At 41.5% G+C, this 19,588-nt stretch overlaps 1 protein-coding gene across 2 annotated transcripts in view; it reads right to left on the reverse strand.

Moving 5' to 3' along the window:
• The window catches only part of mgll (monoglyceride lipase), a 41,904-nt gene that overhangs the window by 7,020 nt on the left and 15,296 nt on the right, over positions 1-19,588 (reverse strand). For both annotated transcript variants that reach the window (XM_035158824.2, XM_035158825.2), the window contains 5 exons: positions 18,450-18,556; positions 13,896-14,032; positions 4,361-4,471; positions 3,712-3,801; positions 1,162-1,377 (listed from right to left, as the gene is read on the reverse strand). In XM_035158824.2, the coding sequence (XP_035014715.2) occupies positions 1,162-1,377; positions 3,712-3,801; positions 4,361-4,471; positions 13,896-14,032; positions 18,450-18,556 (661 nt within the window). The remainder of the gene's footprint in view (positions 1-1,161; positions 1,378-3,711; positions 3,802-4,360; positions 4,472-13,895; positions 14,033-18,449; positions 18,557-19,588) is intronic.

A 19,588-nucleotide genomic window follows, 5' to 3' on the forward strand; every position in this document is an offset into this window, starting at 1 on the left:
ATTCAAGCAGCTGCCACTAGGGTCTGAAGGACAGATAGGAAAGGCGTTGTTTTGTCTAGAAAATGCGACTCACAAGGCTTCAGCCGGATAAAGGCTTGTTTTAAAACACCAAACCAAACACTGTCAGAATGTGAAGATTTGCCCAGCTACTATCAAAGGAGGGACGAACCTGGGAGCAGCTCCTCATCATTGGCGGATTCCAGTGCCAAGGGGCTGGGACCAGCCTGTGCACTAGCCACAGTGACTCCCCCTCGTTATTGACCAATGAAGTTCTACCTACTATTATAAATATTGCACCTGTCGTCCGTTCGGGGCGACTCTAGACTTCCCCGGCGGTATTAGACGGCCGGGGCTGTACGTTGAGTGCCCATAGCTATGTTGTAGCTTTTCATTGCTTCTAAATAAATCTTTTTTGAACCAAGACCGACTCTTCTCTCTACCTAAGGATAAAAGAACACGACAAAAGCCCCAGACTCTAATCTTTTTCTTTGTCTCATGATGCTGCAGGAGAAAATGAGAACAGCCCAAAAGACACAAAGTGAGCAGGCGTTGTCCTTCTCTCGTTTCACTTCTCTCATGTTTTAGGCCCCCATGTGATCGACCATGTGAGAATGGAAGCGTGTGAACTTCCTTCTTTGCAAATGAACATCCTTCTGCAGAATGTTTAGAGATTCATCAGTGTGTTTCACAGTGAACAGGCCTTGTTGGGGAAGTTAATGTTTTGACTGGAGGGTTTTATTCTATCATGGAGTCGTCAATGACTGAAACCTATATGTAACTCATCTAAACGTCAACAGCCAACAGGTTATTTTGGTCGCTGATCTACAGTAGTGCCAGTAAGATGGATGCAGTATTAAACTACAGTGTTTTCAGGTGATGGAGCAATAACAAACCTTTTCAGGCCACGAGAAGTTAGTTTCTGTTTCAGTCAACCACCACAAAAGCCACTTTTTGTAACCTTTAAATGGAGCAACTTCCTGAATAATCAACTCATGTTACGTACTGTGTTTGACATTGTGTCTGACAAGTGGAGAAGCAAAGGAAACAGTGTGAACTAAATGAAGCAACAGCAGTTTAAAGGTTGGTGAGTTGTTTCTGAGTAAAATCAAAAAATAATCACCATCACTCAAATACAATTTACAGTGAACAAACCATCCCCACCTTGATTTTCTTGTCTGAGCTCGGAGCGTTGTCGTACATCATCTTAGAGCCGCTGATGTCGCAGAGCTTGTCAGTGTCACCGTGCAGGAGCAGGAAGGGCCAGCCGATGGACGGGATCTCCTTCTCAATGCGAGCCGCGGCGCCCATCAGCTGCATGCCGAACGACACCCGCATCCCGCCGTGGTAGTTCAGCTCATCGGCATCATAAGCCTCCACCTGTTGTATAGGGAAAAGCAGATGAGGCTTTTTTAGGCTCACAGAAAACAGTTAGATCGTTTTCAAATAAACCAGACAGAAACTTTTCAAGAGGTCAATTCATTCTTATCACTGAAATTTGCAAACACGTTTCTTCTACCTGAAATTGTGCATTTCTTTAATTTATTTCTAAGTACGTAACCAAAGCAACTACATTGTTTTTTTTATTATATATGCCTGTATTTTGATCACTGCCAAAAAAGATCTGTTTGTTGGTTTAGGGCATTTTTTCAACATGTTCACAGGCATTTTCTCAGATAATATTTCATTATTGTTGAAGAAAAAAATTTAGAGAACTGATATCTGTGAGTGTGTGAAATTTGGTGCAGCTTAATTGAATTTGAGGGGACTGTTTGGCCTTGGCAGAGGAATGCACTCTATTGAATGCCATTCAAAAAGAAGAGGGTGGTTTTATCACAGAGAAGAGGCGAGAATAAGAGGAATCCTGGGAGAACCATGAGAATTGGCAGATGTGAGTAAGTGTTGGTTAATGAATGGCTGAGGGCCTCTTGATGCAAAGGGAAATTTAAATGAAAGAGGAATAAAGATGTGTTTAGGAGCAGGAGGACCTGATGAAAAGAGAGTTTACATTGGTGTAAATCACAGTTGGAGGGAAGAGGACACACCCCATTCCTTTGACATGAATTTGAACTTTCATAGACGCTCTCACATAAGTCACACGCCCGCCCACATCTAGTCATGGCGTATGTAAACACAGTGGATGGTCCTCTTCAACAGAAACAGCGTCGCTTTGAATAATGAATGACTGAGACCTGAGCTGTAACACAACACGACCTGTTTTGCAGCTTGGAGGAGACGGTGACACCCAGAAACACCGTCTGAAAGGTGAAAGACCTCCTTCCCAACTGAGACAACAACACATCACGGAATAAGTGGAACTCTTCGCAGACCAACTTTAAACTTATAAGATAGCTCAGATTTTGAATATAGACAAACAACACGAAATGTTTTCTTTTTTGGTGGACTTACAAAGTAAATTCAACAATGTAACATCCTGGTAATTAAAAACAAGTACAGCCTGATTATGTAAACTAAGCTCCTGTTAACATATAGAGCTCAACAGCGTGGTTCTGGAAGGAATAATACAATTTTGATTATCAGCCATATTATTGTAACCATCCAATGTAGACTTACCAAAAGCTACGAGATTGTGAAACAATGTTATGTGCTCCTGTCGAAGTCACAAGTCCATATGATATCAACTGCATTTCAAGGAGAAGTACTACACTACCCACAATCCTCATCATATCTGCTATGATGGGATGGTTCAGTGTTACATAACAAAGCAATCAGGATTTCTAACAGGCTGCCATCAGACAGGGAGTCCAAGGGGGTGAAAATAACAACAATAAGATTAAATTCAAAAAGAACCAAAAATGATCATTGGAAATGGATCCTTCACAAAGGTTTTGGGGATTCAGAGTTCCTTCACTCATAAAATAATTATGCAAACAGTCTTGTACTTTTCCATTTTCCAACATTTCTTTGCTCAGAATCAAACGTTTTTGGTCACGATTCCTCTTTTGCCTCGTCGCCCTGGTTCCAGACTGAAGACTATTTTTAAAAAAGATTTACTGAAATGGAGAAAATGGATGGGAAATTCACTTCTGGAACCAGAGCCGTTCTAAGAGTCGGTGGTCACCGTTACGCACTGTTGAGTCAAGTATAAGTCCAGCTTTACTTTGGCCAAACCCTGTTGCATGTCATCCTTTTTAACTCCAATGACTTTGACCTTATCGAATGAATCTATTTTGTCTATTATTTTACCTGGGAGGAGTAATGACACCATTTCCTTCAACCCACTGCAGGTAGCAGGATGTGGGATCCCATTGTTACAGTGTTTAGGTTATTGCTTAAGTAATTTCACACACAACCACAACAGAACAAAAACCTCACAACATGTTTACAGACACAAACATGCTCTTATACAAGAAATGTGGGTGCAAGAACTCACTGAATATACAGACACAACCAAATACACAGCAATTACACCTGTTTCTATAATTATAAATAACACAATACAACCCCCCCCCCAACTTGGCCAGAGAACAAAACCCTTGAGGTCTGGAAAGCATTCAAAGTATCTGTCACAGGATGCTCTCTCCTCCAGGGGCTCGTCAAAAAAAGATGTTGCATGACTTCACACAAACAAATAAAACACGAGAGACCTTGTAAATTCTATTTTCTGCGGCCGACATACCTGATACTTCAATTACAGACAACAATACAGCTCAGCCACCCAAGAACACACACGCACCAACGACTGTCTCTCACCTGCGTCTTGTCCCGTGAGATCCATTTAGAGTCGAGGTTGCCCAGTACGAGGCTGGGAAGCAAGTGGTTCAGGACCTTTGCCAGAAAAACCTGTAAACAGCAAAAACACAAAACACTTTACTTATTAGCACCTCTCAGAAGAAGCGTTTCTATAGCTGCTTTCAGACTCTGAAGTCCGGACATGTTGTGCCACAAGGTGCCACTTGAAAGTTCCAGACATTTTCCTGTGAAAGCTGCGTTTCTTTATATGTGAAAGTCAAATTCTGGAAAATGTCTGCACCCAATTCTCTGGACATTTTACGGAGTTCGTGTCTGAAAACAACTCCCTCTATCTTTTTCATTTGCCATGATTAGTGTTACAAATAGATACAGTTATGAAATTTTGAGCGATGAATAACTCATCTTTTTCCATGCCATGCTTCCTCTGCACGTTTACGTCAATGTAGGAATCAAAAACACATCAACACTTCTTGTTGTTTGACACACTTGTGCCTCTTTTGGGTACACACTGATTCTTGCCATGGGAAACGTACAAAACAGAAGCTGTCAGCATTTTTCTCATCACCCGCTGAAGGCCTGGATGGAGTAAGATGACTGACTCCTGGTGTAGTTAGGAAGGAGAGAGGAGAGGAAAAGAAGCATGTGATACCTTGAAGGGTGTGGCTGAGTCTGGGTTCATCTGGACCATCGGCGATATCAGAGCCACTCCAGCAAAATCATCGGGCCTCTCACAGGCTGTCAGGATGGAGATAGCACCACCCTGGGGGGGGGGGAACACAGAATATAGTATGTTTCGTTAATACACTGAGCATTGATTTAAAGGTTGTGTTTCAGTTATTTGAAATATCTTTTCTTTAAAGACAGCGTCTTTTCAAATAAAAAAACTGTTGCATTTGGTACACGGTTTGAGGTGAGAGGCAACTACTGAGTCTACAAAACACACATACTACAAAAAAATCTCAATAAAACACATACACAGATTTGGATTTGTGTAGAAATTAGTATATACAAATTGATGCAGTGCAAATATATGCAAATGTGCTACAAGACAATCCAAACATTCTGTACCATGTGCTGCAAAAAAGTCTCTTTGACTTTCACTGCAGCTCATATCAGAAATTAGGTTTGCACCTAGTGAATGAACAGTATGCTAAAAGGCTGAGCATTTAGTTGTGTTGGATGCACCAGGCTTGTGCAAACAGTAAAAATAGCAATATAAAACAATATTAATTATGGGAATAATAATAACAGTGTTGGGATTTGTTAATGTCCCAATAAACAGAAACTAGATTAACCCACAAATCTTCAAATAACAACAACAAATGTACACAAATACTCAGGAATGGGGATTTTCTTTCAGTGGATCCAGGTCACAAAACAGGTGTTCATATCACCTGGCCCTGGTAACAACAGAGTCACGTGACCTGCTCAGTGTTGCAAATAAATCAGTTCCATGTTATAACGTGCAGGGAGCCTCCCACTAGTTAGCAGGATTATGCTAAACCTCCTGGACAGATTACCATGCCACTTGGTTAAAGGATGTGTTATGGGTCAGGAAAAGAACCCATTCCATTTTGACGAGGATCTGGATCAGGAGGTGGATCCGGGAATTTCTTTCATTTTCTTTAACATTGTGAGATTTTCATTGATTTCTCTTTATGTATATTTGCATTTGGTGCAGATCTGAAAACTAATCAGGATCTAGTAAATTTAAGTGTGGTTTCATTAGGGGATTATTTCTTAGTATCAGACTTACATTACATAGAACAGGAATGAGGTGACACTTAGAAGAGCAGCTTGAAGTGAGGACATTTGTTTGATCTTTTACTTCTTTGAAGCTTAAAGCGAGAGATGATGAATACTGTATCCCAGTGCAGATTGATGACGGAGAATTACCAGGGAAATAGATAATAAAGGATTAAAAAGGTGCTATGAATAGGTGTTATAGTTTAGTGAGGGTTTTCTCTCGTCTAACTGGAGTAGTCTTAGCAAAGTGGGTGAGAGGTCCTGATGCACGGCGCAGTGGGAAAACGACTCCGGGGTCAAGACAAACATAAAACAATCAGTCTTTTGTTTAGACGGGGCCCAAGTTCCCACCCTCTTCCTTTGTCGCTGTCGCTCTACACGGACTGGGAGAGGAACGTGAACAGCTCTCAGGGGGCAGCGTGTCTTGCGCTGCTGCAACGAGCAGCGGCGCTAAGGCCACACCTTGGCGACATTTGTGATTGTGATTTAATTCCCATGATGTAAGGCCATGATGATTAGCTCCAGTGTGACGGCCAAGACATGAATCAATTTGCCACGGTTAACTGTGGTTTCTCTTCTCGTCTGCAACTAGTGCAAGTGTCTGTGCAGGTGCAAACACACACACACACACACACACACACACACACACACACACACACACACACACACACACACACACACACACACACACACACACACACAGACACACACGCACACAGACGCACACTTATTCTGCACGGGTAAATCTCTCCCTCTCGCTTCTTTTCTGGAAACTAATTGGCTACCACGTTGCTTATGTGAGCGTTCTTTGTCGCTTGTGTGAATATTCATTAGGCTGGGGCCAATGGCAGGCTTGGTGCATGAAAAGAGCCACTAAGCAGAGGAACACAAAACATTTCCCATAAGAAGAATCGCACTTTCTAAAGACATAAGAACAGACTGGCACACTGCTGCTTGCATACACAAACATAGGTACACAGATTTGGAAAGGGTGGTTGCTAGCTCGATTCCAGCTCATACTGCAAGTTTCCGGACGAGCTGACCCTGAAACAGCCACGTGCAAACACTGTGACACATGCACTCACTGAAATGTTGCTGGCAATTTTCTGTGGGTGATGTAAGCTGGCCAAACTGGTTGGTCGCCTCAACGCACTTGATTCCTGGTTAAATATAGCAGGATGTCTGAGTGTAATATGGTGCAAAAGACCACTGCAGGTCATACACATTACACAGAGTGGTTTTGTGGAATGATAGAGAGAGATAAGCGTGAATAGTGAATAGAGCAGAGTGTTGAGACAGAAGGAGGATTGGAACAGAGAAGCTCTTCACGGAGCTCATTAGAGGCCTTCTTACACTCTGTCTCTCTGAACTTGGGTTGAGAGGATGAATGCTGGCATTGTACGCTGCAGGGCAGACTTCAACTGTCATACCCTGCCCGAGGAGCTAAAATACTGACATTGTATGGAGCTATGGTTCTCATTTCACAATGTCCATACAGCAAATACACAGACAATACATAAAAAAAGGTTAATCTGTATCAGATGAAACCATGAGAGAAGTGGAGTTCAAAGACATGGATTTCTGTAAAACAGCAGAAGGCAAAAAGGCTGGGAACTCTGACAGCTTGTTGGATTATCAGTTGAGTCACACAAAAGTAACTGGGACAGCACTCAGAAGAGCGTATTCCTCCACCAAGGCCCACTTGGTGTACACACTCATAAATATCAGTGCCCTAAATGTACCTGATTCATTTTATTTTCTTCTTGAAGATACATGAATTATTCTCTTAAAAATCCATGCAAATGTCCTATCTTGCAATGTCAAAGAAAGTGAAAAAGAAATCCTGGATCCGCAACAAAATTGAATGGGGTCTATCTTAGATCAACTGCTGCTAATTAACTGTCAAACAAACACAGACAAAAACATAGCCTCCTTCAAAGATATGTGAAGGTACAATATTTCCTGTAGTGGTATAAATATACAGATGTACAGAGGATTGTGAGTTATATAAATGGAAATTATCAAGTAAAGTACAAGTACCTCTAACTTTTACTTAGGTTCAAAACAGTAAATTTACTTAGTTAAAAGGTAACATGCCTAATTCTGACCCAACAACTCAGCAGAGCAAACAACATGCAAAAGCATACATATATATAAACCTTTCACAAAGAACGTCTTATCTACTTTCTGTGTGAATCCGCCAAAACAGTTGAGCTGAGAGTGAATTACTGTGGCACACGTTAGGTTCACCAGTGCAATCAATGTAAACAGTTGGTCTGGAGACTTGCGAGGATATGAATGTTATGTGAACTGGGTTACTTTTAAATGGCTCAAATATACACATTATAGAGACCAAACAGCGGATAAATAGACATTATATGGGCTAAGAATAGAATTATGTCTGTGAAGTTTTATCTCAATCAACCAGGTCGTAAACTGCACAGAAAAAGTTAAATCTATATCATTGATTATTAGTCATTAGTCAGAAATTAATTGTTTTATGGAATAGCAGTTACGTTCAATACAAAACTCAAATGATGCAGAACAATATCAAACAATTCAGTAAAAATGGAAAAAATACAAATATAATAGTTTAAATCAAAGTGAAGTATGGCTTAGACCTTAGAGTAAAATGAAACTGAATGAGGAATAGATACAGAGAGAGATGGTTTAAAAGCTGAACAAGGGTAAATAATCATTACATAAAACTCTGGCAGTGAGCGAGTATGAAAAATAAGCCTGGGCAAGAAATGCTCATGGAGAAGAAGAGAAATGAGGAAGAGTGGGAAGGAGCCAGAGCTGGAGGCTTTTGTCTGCATTCCCATGAGCTGATACAACACTGTCCTACTTCCCCCATAACTGCTGAATGATAGAAGGTGCAGAGAAAACTGTGAGACTGTGTGGTCCAACACAGAGGACACCAGTTAGTTTATTTGTAAGTTTGAATTATTTTTGCATCTCTACTTCCCTTAGATATTTTAGAGAAATGTGAAAGTTGAAAAATTATGAACTAATCCTTCACATCAGGCTTTCAAAGTAAAAGCTCATATAGGCTAGTTGTTAATTTCGAGTAGAAACGTTTTGAAGGGAGATTGACTACAGCCATGCAAACATTACCGTCTCCACTTCCTCCCGTTGTACAACAATGAAGCTAATATACACTGGATATGGGTTCCACCATTTTACGATTTGGACGTCATATGGATCATGGTATCAAAGTCCCACCAATACACGCAAGTCAGTCTCAGCTGTCAATCATGAAGTTTTTAAAGCATCAAAAGAATAATTAAAAAAGCAAAACTTGCTGGAAACATGAACACTTTAAAATACAGTGTGATAAAAATTCCTGTCAATTAGAGAAACGTCCGTGACCAATCCACTAACATGGGGGAGGTTTGTGGAGGAGGTGGATGACTTATACTGCAGCCAGCCACCAAGGGCCAATCAAAATGATTTGGCTTCACTTTTGGGGTGCAGTCAAGTTGTCCATCTTTATATACAGTCTATGAATCCAACAGTGGAATCCACAAAAAACTCTCAAATCTCGTTGTCTTTCCAAGTTAACATTATTCTCTGTGTCTTCTACGTGTATGCTACCTCTTTTTCATCCTTAGATATTTGTTACCTTTTAGTTTTTTTCCATTTTGCGTCTGTCATGTGTTAGAAAAGTCATCGACGAGCCGACTCGCTCAGGGCAAATTCTCTGGAGAAACTTTGGAGAATCATTAATAACTAGTTATTAATAAATTTGATTAGAGAAACTACTGGCAGTGCTGCAGGTGATGGTAAGGGGCGGATGTTTCTTTAGGTCTCCTCAGGATATTATCATTGGAGCAGGGCCTCTGCACATACTGTATCCACAAGTGGTTTCTATTGTTTGCACTTTCCTGGGACCACAGATATTCACACAAGCAGAGGAGCAGAGGAACAGTCTAAAGAAAACAGGATGAGCAGTCACAACACTGGGAATCTGGGAAATGTGAAAACATAGCACTCGCTTTGGGTTGGGTTTCCCAAACTTGAGGTATTTTTCCAAGAAAAGGTAATGCCAGGAAAAGAAATGAAAAGAAAAGTAAGCAAGAGCAAAGAAAAACAAAATGGGAGGAAATTACTCTAAAACAAAACAAATTAGCCATTTTCCGACATGACCTCCCGGTAAAATACGGAGAATTGGCTAAGGCCTTTACCCGCAGTTGGACTTTCACACATGCACAACACAGCGGGAGGTTCTCTGCACAAAAACGTTCAACAGCAACATCTCCTCCACATTATTCAAGCGAGAGGTGGAGCAGCTCTGCTGCCGAGAGCATCCCGAAATCTATAACAACAAACTCTTCTGACCACTTCGTCGGCGTCTTCTACGTGTATGACGGCGCTTTCTAACTTGTTTTCTTTTTCTTTATTTTTAATTTTTATGTCTGTTGTGTGTTAGAAGCGTCATCAACCCCCACACTTGCTCACTGTGAAACCAGCGGGGATCCCCTGCTGTGTTCACACATGGACTTCTCCTAGATTTCTACAGACTTTATACTCAGAGGTCAGGTGGACAAAGTCCGTAGAAACTGCGGCGCGTCTCACTCGGACATTTGTGTTCACACATGCACCTCCTCCGGAGAAAATATGGAGGATCTGCGTTGTCCAGTGCATGTCTGAAAGCAGCTATGGGAAGTGGATGCCAGGAAAGTTCAGTGGAGGACAGAGAAAACAGGAAATGAAAATGGATAATGAAAAGACAGGTAAAGCTGTATAAGTGATTTTAGTATAGGAGAAACATCTAATAAGGCATCCCAGATGGAGGGAAAAAGCAAGAAAGAATAAAGATAAAACAGAAAAAGGGGATGAAAACAAGGTGGTGCTGTGAATTGGGACGGCACTGCCTTAATATTTACAGTCTGCTGTTTAAACAGATACCTCCAGCCTCCATCTGGGATGCCGCAGTTTCGTTTACAGAAAACTATTTGCGTCTGTGCTCACGCAACCTCGACTTGTTTTGAAGACAAGCCCGTCCTTTACATAAATACACAGTACAGCTGTATGGAACTCACGAGCCATAAATGGTTGTTCTGCTCTGCAGCTATTTTCCAAACAACAGTAAGGTGATGTAACCCCCATTATAAGGCATCTTATAAATCAAAAAGTGAGCAATAATGATAAAGCTAATGTTAAGCTACAGGAAGACATCTTAAGGATTTTCCCCACCAACCCAGGAAAGTGTTCAAGACTCCGAGATGGAACATGAGACTACCACAAAATGTACACAAATGAGAACCAACAACCAATAACTACAGTTAATAAGGACCGGATCCTTCTTTCCCAACAAAAGTTACTGGGCAATACAAATTCTATCAGGGTGCATTTTCAACCTGCAACAATATGTGCCCCCCCAATAATGAAAAAAAAGTGAAAAGATAATGACCAACGATGTCTGATTTTGTGAATATTTCACATCATATTCAGTAACTACAGTGAAGGATACTTGCTCTGGGTAGTGAACGAAAAGAACAGGATAGCAAACACAAGCGGTCAAGATGAATATTCTCCATCAGGTGACTGAGCTCAGCCTTAGATACAGAGTAAAGAGTTTAAACATCCAGGGGCAGCTCGGAATAGAGCAGCTGCTCCTTCACGCCCAAAGGGGACAGTTGAAGTGGTTCAGGCATCAAGTAAGGATGCCTCCTGGGTGCCTTCTGTTAGAGGTTTACCGGGCACGCCCAACTGGGAGCAGATCCAGCGGTATAGACCCAGATATCGCTTGAGGGATGACATATCCCTTGGCCCATCCCTGGCCGAGAGCGCGGTCACCCAGGGGGAGCTGGAAAGCGTGGCCGGGGAGAACGACGCATGGAATAGCCATCTTTGCCAGCACAAAGCTTTGCCTCCACAACCTGAGCCCGGTGTAGGTGGAAAAAAAATGTATGGATGGGTGGACCACAAAGATGTTCTTATGACTGGGTTATTACTGAGTTATAAAGCATTAATAAATGACTTTGTAACGCTATGGACAACACACACCATACAAACCTTTGATGAAGATACTCAAGACAATAATGTGAAAATAATAAATTATTTGCTTTTGCAGTAAACTTTTCCTTAACAACTAGAAAAACTGAGATTTTCAAACCATGGAGACGTAATTTTCCAACAATGCTGCTGTAAACACCTCTTTCTGTTGAATCCACCCCACCCACCGAATGACTTGCTGTGCTGCGAGATAACAAGGCTCCACGACGCGTCTCATGGCAAAACAGGTCTGTAAGGAATTTGCGTTTCTCCTCTGAGCTCTCTGCTTGAAGCGGAATTGTGACTTACACAGGAGGGGCTATTTATAAAACAAAAACTAGCGCTTAGTTTTTTTTGTCTCAATAAAACCAGCCTCTGAACAAGAAACGTGAGAACATTCAGGCACTTTGAATGAATGTGAGCGGCTCGATCATCCAGCAGAGAAAAGTTCATAGGACAGCACTCGATTCAACCCACAAACACGGAGAGTAATCATTATACAACTCATCACTACTGTTTGTGTTCTGTTCGCTGCACTGAGGGTCACTGGAGCAAAGCAGCCAGAGGCTCTGTGAAAAATGAAATACACTGATCAGTTAAAAATAGTTCCCTGGCCTGCCTCCATGCTTTTTGAGTCCAAGTGTTGTGTAATTTGTCTCAATGAGAATCCCACGGTTCATTTCTGTGTTTCTGTGGATTTAAAACACTGGACTTAATTTCTGTGTTGAATTTAACAGCAAGTTAACTCCCGAAGAATAATAAGGATTAGAGATAATAAGATATAAGCCTTGATGCAATTACAGGGAAGATCAGGCAAATGGGAAAAAGGGTTGTTTTTACTCTCTTAATGAATCATGGTTGTTCAGAACAAATTCTTCTTAGTCAGTTGCGCAAATGCTTTTCTACTTCCTCAAGATAACAATGTGCCAAAAATGCACCTGACCACGCCTCATGTTAAGATCAACACACACGTGGCATTTGCTACTTGAACAGTTTGGAGACTGAATGGAAAATGTGATAACTGCGTCGGTCTGGAACAAACTAAGACATTTTGGCTGCGATTTGTGTCAGACGTGAGATCAGGCCCTAAGATTAAAGTGTAACTTCACCCGTAGGTTTTGACTTTTTGACTGATTCAAAAAAAGTCTTTAGATCGCAGTGTTGAGAGGTGGTGCACAGTGTATAGATGTCATGATGAGGAGAGGCTCCAGACAGTTGACTCTATGTAAGCGTTGGCCCTGAAAGGTCCAAGATGGTAGGAAACACTTACTGGTGTTATGAGCCATTTTCAAATGTAATAATGTAATATTAAAACCAGCATTAATGAATTTAATCAAAGAACAGTCATATTATTTAGTTTAGCTCAAGTAATAATTTGACAGATTAATTCATCGTTCCTTAATCCATCAGTTAGTCTTAAAATCTTTGCAAAGTTAAGATATTCATTAGAGCAGCCCTACATTAATCTTATTGGATAAAACTTTTGCACATAGAAAATGTTGAGGCATTCTAATTCTGCGTTTATATTTTGATGCATGGATTTCATGATATCTTCAGGGAAATTGAGGATAAAAGGAACTAAAGGTCACATTACGTGGAACATTAAGCGGATTCCTGGACTGTCTCTGTAAAGCTAGAACACTTTATCTACTCTGTCAACAAATACAGCCACGTCACCCTTGAGCTGCGGTCACTGAATGTGTAGCTGCTCTGTGGGAACTCAGCAGCAGACTGAGCAGAATCTGTGTCACTGTGTAAAAGGCAAACAGGAGTTTAATGAGAAGAGCAAACACAGCAAACTGTCCCTGAGCTGATGTCCTGCAGATTCACACGATGGAATTCATCCATCATAGGAAAAAAATATATATCAGGTGATACAGTCAAGCCAAGCAAAGAAATACAGTTCCAGCTGGATAGTGTTGATCAAAGTAAAATAACCAGATTCAATTGTATATTATTAATAGTATGTGTCCTTTTATCCATGTTTCATTCAGTTCTGAGCCGAACGCTGTGCACGCAATTTTTTCTTGGCTGAATATCTTGGGACTTAAAGGACAGCATGTGCCATTTCTTACATATGAATGTCACACTGCCGTTGAAAACCTCTCAACACCTATCCGTCTATTTTCATTCCTGCACTTGGACATGGAATGTCCTTCATGTTGTGCAGCTGTTTGTGTGTGTGCGTGTGTGTTTTTTTTTTTTCCGTACTAGGAGCTGTGAAATCCACTGGAAGCATATCAGGTAATTTCACGCCAAACAAAAAGAGCAAACAAACCTGGACAGGAGTGAGAGTTTCAGTATTGGAAAAAACAATACTGTGATTAAATCAAAACAAAACAACAAATAAAGAAAAATCATCTGCCACTAGCCACAAAACACAAAAACACAGGAGGGATTGTTCCAGCTGCTGAAACAGATCATAGAAAGTATCCTACCATGGAGTGACCCACGATGAAGACGGGGAGGTCCGGGTGTTGGGATTTCATCAGGTCGATGTGCTGCAGGGAGTCTCTGATGAAAACCTGGAAGTCTTTGATGACCATCCTGTCGCCTTCACTCTGACCATGACCAACTGAGGAGGAAAAGAGGAAAGAAGAGAAGAAGAAGTGATGTGAGAAAGCTTGTTGCTGCAGTATATTCCCCCACACTGTAATTGAATGGTTTAAAGCATCACCAGGTTGTTTTCATACCTTTAAATAACAGCTTCAAAATCATTTTGATGCTACTCAAACTTACAATAGACGTCTGTAACTGCACTTTGTATCTTTGGTGTACCATGCTGGCACATTACCACCTGCTTTGCAGCATACATCACACACCAACAACCAGAGCTGGAGCTAGCAGTTAGCTTTAAGACACAACTAGCTCGCGGAACCACAAAAGAAACCGAAGAAGACATCGTCAGAGGAGACAAGAGGAAACGAGAGGAACCGAACAAGAGTGAATATCGGAGCATATTCCTCACGTTGGCAAGAAAAAGACAACAAAGGATGGAGGGCAGATGCCGAACTGTTGTCCATGTAATTGGACAAGTACGTCATAACATTTGCTTGTTTGGTGTGTAAGTGAAGTTGTCAACTTTAATTAGAGGTATAGCTGGGAAGTTAGCCAAACAGTGATGGACATGTGTGCAGCTGCATGCTGGGGAGGCTCAGACCACAGCTCGTATTTATGACAGTGAATTACATATCCCACCTGGAGGGGGAAGTATAATCGAGAGCGAATTTTGCATCGTGTTGCTTTAATGGATTTTTAATTAACACATAAATAACACCATTTTCATGATTAAAGAGGCTGTTGCATTGTTCAGCTTGTGCGTAAGGGTTTCTATCTTTGTCATATTTTTATACTTTATAGAAAGGTGAATAAAAAAAACAGGATCGACAAATGGAGGGAGAGATAAAGGTGAGTAGATGGAGAGGGGGATAAGAAGGGGGAATAAGAAAATAGAGAGAGGAAGCAGCGATGAGAGTGAGAGTAAAGGAAAGACGGAGAAATGATGGGCAGGATGAGGAAGAAAGAAAGCGTTTACAGAGGAGGAGGAGGAGGAGCAATCTGGATGAGCGAGAAAAGAAGGAGATGAAGGAGAGAAAGAGGGTGAAGGGGAACAGGATGAGGAGAGGAAGAAGAAGAAAGAGTAAGACAAATTGAAGGCAGGAGTGAAAGATGAGTGTGAAGACAGGAGGAAGAAATGTGATTGACAGATGGAGAGGAGGAAAGACACATGAATATGTATGAGATGTATGTGTGTTTGCATAGACCTTTAATCTACGTGTGTTCTCCTCGAGCTCTCTGCAGCAGTGGCTGAGAGGTGAGGCTGGTTGCCACGGCGACCACTGAACCAACAGCACATGAGAGCTTGAAAACATCACAACATGTGCAGCTCCCACCGCAAGTGTTTGTGTGTGTGTGTGTGTCATTGATTTGACAGGGGGGGTATAGTGTGCATTGATTTGAACTTTGCAGCTCACATACAAGTGGTGTTTTTTTCTTGTTAATTGGATCCGTTGGATTTTATAGTTAATACAGATGGATAGTGAAAACAGTGAGTGTAAACAGACTCATCAGTGCTGTGATTTTGAAAATCCAGTTTACTCATGCTAAATACATACATGTGGGGTTGATACAGTAGGATGCAGTAGAAAAAAGGAGCATAATATCACACATTCATACCATTACAGTGGGATCATGGACTCAAATACTCTACCAGGAATCTATTGTTGTTGTTGTGATTATCATTATTGGCGACACGGTGATACAGTGGTGAGCACTGTCCCCTCACAGCAAGACAGATCCCAGTTTGAATCCCGGTTCAGCCGGGGTCTTTCTGTTTGCCTGTTCAACCTGTCTGCGCAGATTCCTCCAGGTACTCCAGCTTCCTCCCACACATGCAGATTGTTGTTAGGTTATTTGGAAACTCTAAATTGATGGTTGGTGTGAATGGTTGTTTGTCTCTGTGTAATGGACCTATGCTGACTGCCTGTCAAACCTGTCCCTGCCTCTCACCAAATGTCAGCTGAGATCGGCTCCAGTTCCCCCAACGTCTCTCAAATGATAAGCAGTATAGACAATGGATGGATGGATAATAATATGGTGGTGCAGTGGTGAGCACTCCGGTTTGAATCCCAGTTTGGACAGGGTCTTGTCTTGTGGAGTTTGCATGCTCTATCTGTGTCTGTGTGGGTTTTCTCTGGGTACTCAGGCTTCTTCCCACAGTCCAAAGATGTGCAGACTGGAGATTAAGTGATTGGAGAATCTAAATTGACCATAGGTGTGAATGTGAGTGTGGACGGTATGTTATGTTGGCACTGAGATACGGTGGAGACCTTTCAGAGTGTACCCCGCCTCTCGCCTAATGTCAGCTGCAATTTGCTCCAACTCCCCCAAGACCCTCAAAGGATAATTGGTACAGAACATGGATGGATGGATGGATTTGATATAATTCAGTGGTTAGCACTGTCGCCTCACAGAAAAACGTTCCCAGTTTGAATCCCACAGACAGACAGGTGTAAAAACAATGCCATGCTTGCACGGCTTTGTCACCGTGCAGTGTAACAAACGAATATTAACATTATTCCTGACAAATGAGCTCTGGGGCAAGTTTCTCTAATCCAATCAGAGCTGTGAGAAAAACAATCTTTGCAACAACTGATGAGGTCAGAGACTTTGCAAGTGCTGATCTGATTAAATGTCAAGATTCCATTAATTTGTGCATCACCAGGCCACATTACGCCGATACAGTATCAAGCACATCCACAATGAATATTTCCCCATTGTCTGATAATAAATTGGATTTTAAATAGAACAAAACATTCATTAATCACCATGCATACATTCTCGTTCTACAAAAAGGAAAATTCTTGTGTCTGTCAGCTCTACGATTTGAGTTTTTGTCAGAGAAATGTGAAGGTTGTTCTGGAAATAATGTTGACTGGCAAATAGAGGCAGTATGGTGCCCAGTGGGAGAAACCTCCAGTCTTTGCAGGCTGTGAATGAAAAAGACCTCAAAGTCCTATAATTAGAAAGAAATGCATGTGAGACAAGAGAAAGTGTGATGTGGGAAGAATAAGTTAAAGATCTTGACTGCTGAACTCTATCTGGAGCTGCCCTGGGTGTGTGTGTGTGTGTGTGTGTGTGTGTGTGTGTGTGTGTGTGTGTGTGTGTGTGTGTGTGTGTGTGTGTGTGTGTGTGTGTGTGTGTGTGTGTCTCAGGGAGATAGATGAGGGACTACTGTGTACAGGGACTTGTTCCAGTTCAGTACTTTCCATTTAACAGTGTGACATTTCACTGCGAGCCGCTGAACAAATTGCTCCTCTGTGTGCGGCCTCAGTCGTCCTCATCATTCACTCCCTGTTTTATTATCTCAGCCAGCTTTTCATTGAGATCTCCACCTCTGCAAATATTCCCTCATCTTATTGCTGCGGCTTCATTGCTTTGATTTCTCATCCTGTCTCTCTCCCTCTCGTCTTGCTGATCTGTGATAGTGAACACGCGTGCTGCTCTTTTCCAGCATGGCACTGACGCACAGTCACATGAGTTCACACATTCCTGTCTAAAACCTGCCAAGTACAACGACAGAGCTTCGCCTCTGAGCTTCACTGGGAAGACACTGGCATGCCTTTCCTTAATTACTACACACCCAACAGTTTTGTGTTATGCCTCTGTGTCCTCTTCTGTTTCTTTCCAGCCTTTTTTCATCAGCACATTTCTAATTTTTCTGACTACAGCGAAGACTATAGTGGGAAAACAGGTTTTCTTTATATCAGCCGAAAAACACAAATCACATTTCTCCGTATGAATAACATAGATTAAGGCTGCATCCATACTACTATGTTTTTGATTGAACACTCAAACTAAAAAAGATCTCAGTCAGCAATGGGCATTTTGGCTCCATATCAGTTTTAATCTCTGTTGATACCAACACACCTGAACACACATATCACATGACCACTCACACACACACTTGTTGAATTCCGTTGTTGAGGAAATATTTCGGCAGACGTAATGTCTGACTGACAATCCATCATTAAGATGGTTAAAAACAATATTTCAAACCTTTATTGCAAGAAAATATCTGTGGCGGATGTTTTCTTGTAACATAGAAATCTGCTGTGTTTCTAGAGCTCAGAACCAGTTCATCCAGTAATTTCACTGAAACCTGAACAGAGTCAGACATTCCATTCAAACCAGTCAAACCAACTTCATAGTCACTTGTTCTGTGCAAACCACCTACACACTTACATAGAGTGGAGCTGCAGGAGAACAATGGAACAATGTGCCACCAACACTAATTAATTTGTGTCTGACAGTCTTCGACATTAACTCAGGACTGTTATCAGACAGAAAGGGGGATGATGAGTTTTCATTCTCTCTTTGTGCACAAGCTATTTAGCGTGTGAACCCCTGATGACTATACGAGGACAGCCATGGGTGTAGGTGTAAGTGTATGCATGAATTAATGTGATGCAAGGTGTGTGTTTGCGACTCACCGTGGTCGTGTGCAAACACCAGCAGGGACAGTTCCTTCAGTCTCTGTGCGATCTCATCATACGGCCCACAGTGCTCTGCGGCTCCGTGGGCAATAAACACCAGAGCCCTGAGAGGAGAAGAAGAGGGGATGGACAAAATGTTTAGTCACCATTTCATAAATGCATATTTTCCTAAATTTGACTTCTTTTTCTCATACAAAAAGCAAACGTCCTGCATTAGAGTGTCGTGCTGTGCTTCCTTGATTTGCTGATAAAGTGCTGTGTCGGTACAGCGCGGATTAAGATGGGATGATAAAAGAAAAAGATCATTTCAAGGTTGATAGACAAAGACAGAGACCGAGAGCAACACAGGCTGTGTTTTTTAGAGACAGCAGCTTTCATCCATCTGTCCGTCTGTCTGCTTCAACACAAGCCTACCTGCCCGGCTTAAAACACACACTGAGGGAATCCAGTAAAAACCCAAATGTGACCCACACATAACAGAAAACAGCCAGGACACCCCTGCACTCTTTATCCGCTTTTTTTTAATATCTCTTGGCCTCAAACTGTGGAACCTAGAGTTTGGTTTTATGAGAGGATCTATTAAAATATATAGCAACATTTATGCGGTATGCAGATATTTCTTCAGGGCAGCAGTTTCTATCCAGGTTCTTTTTAAAGGTGATTTATAAAGTAATATAAAAAAGAAAGCTGCATGGAATTAAGCATTTCAGGTCTAACATCCTCACAGCAGGTTTAAGAAAGAACCACTTTTGTTGACGTTATGCAGTAAAATGAGCCGGAATTTTGACTCACAGGTAAACAACGTTGTGAGAGATTCGGCTGGCTGATTTCTCTTTATCTCGACTCTGCTCATAGAGATGTTCTCTCTACGTCACTCTCTCTCCTCTGAGGCTAAGCTGTGCCAAAGCAAGGCAAAGCCAAACTGTCGTCCAAAAAGGTTTTCACAGTTTATGCAGATCTGTGAAATTAATTTGGATGTTTAAACATGATCGTATCATATTTATTTATGGATTATAATGTGCCCTTATTGTGTCAATATTGTCTATGGTGACCACATTTTATCCTGAAATTCTGGTTTGTTCATTCTGTGGCTAAAAGGGATTTGTAGTTATTATAATTTTCTTATAACCAGGGGG

The sequence above is a fragment of the Hippoglossus stenolepis genome, chromosome 6, assembly GCF_022539355.2.
Source record: "Hippoglossus stenolepis isolate QCI-W04-F060 chromosome 6, HSTE1.2, whole genome shotgun sequence".
NCBI lineage: Eukaryota > Metazoa > Chordata > Actinopteri > Pleuronectiformes > Pleuronectidae > Hippoglossus > Hippoglossus stenolepis.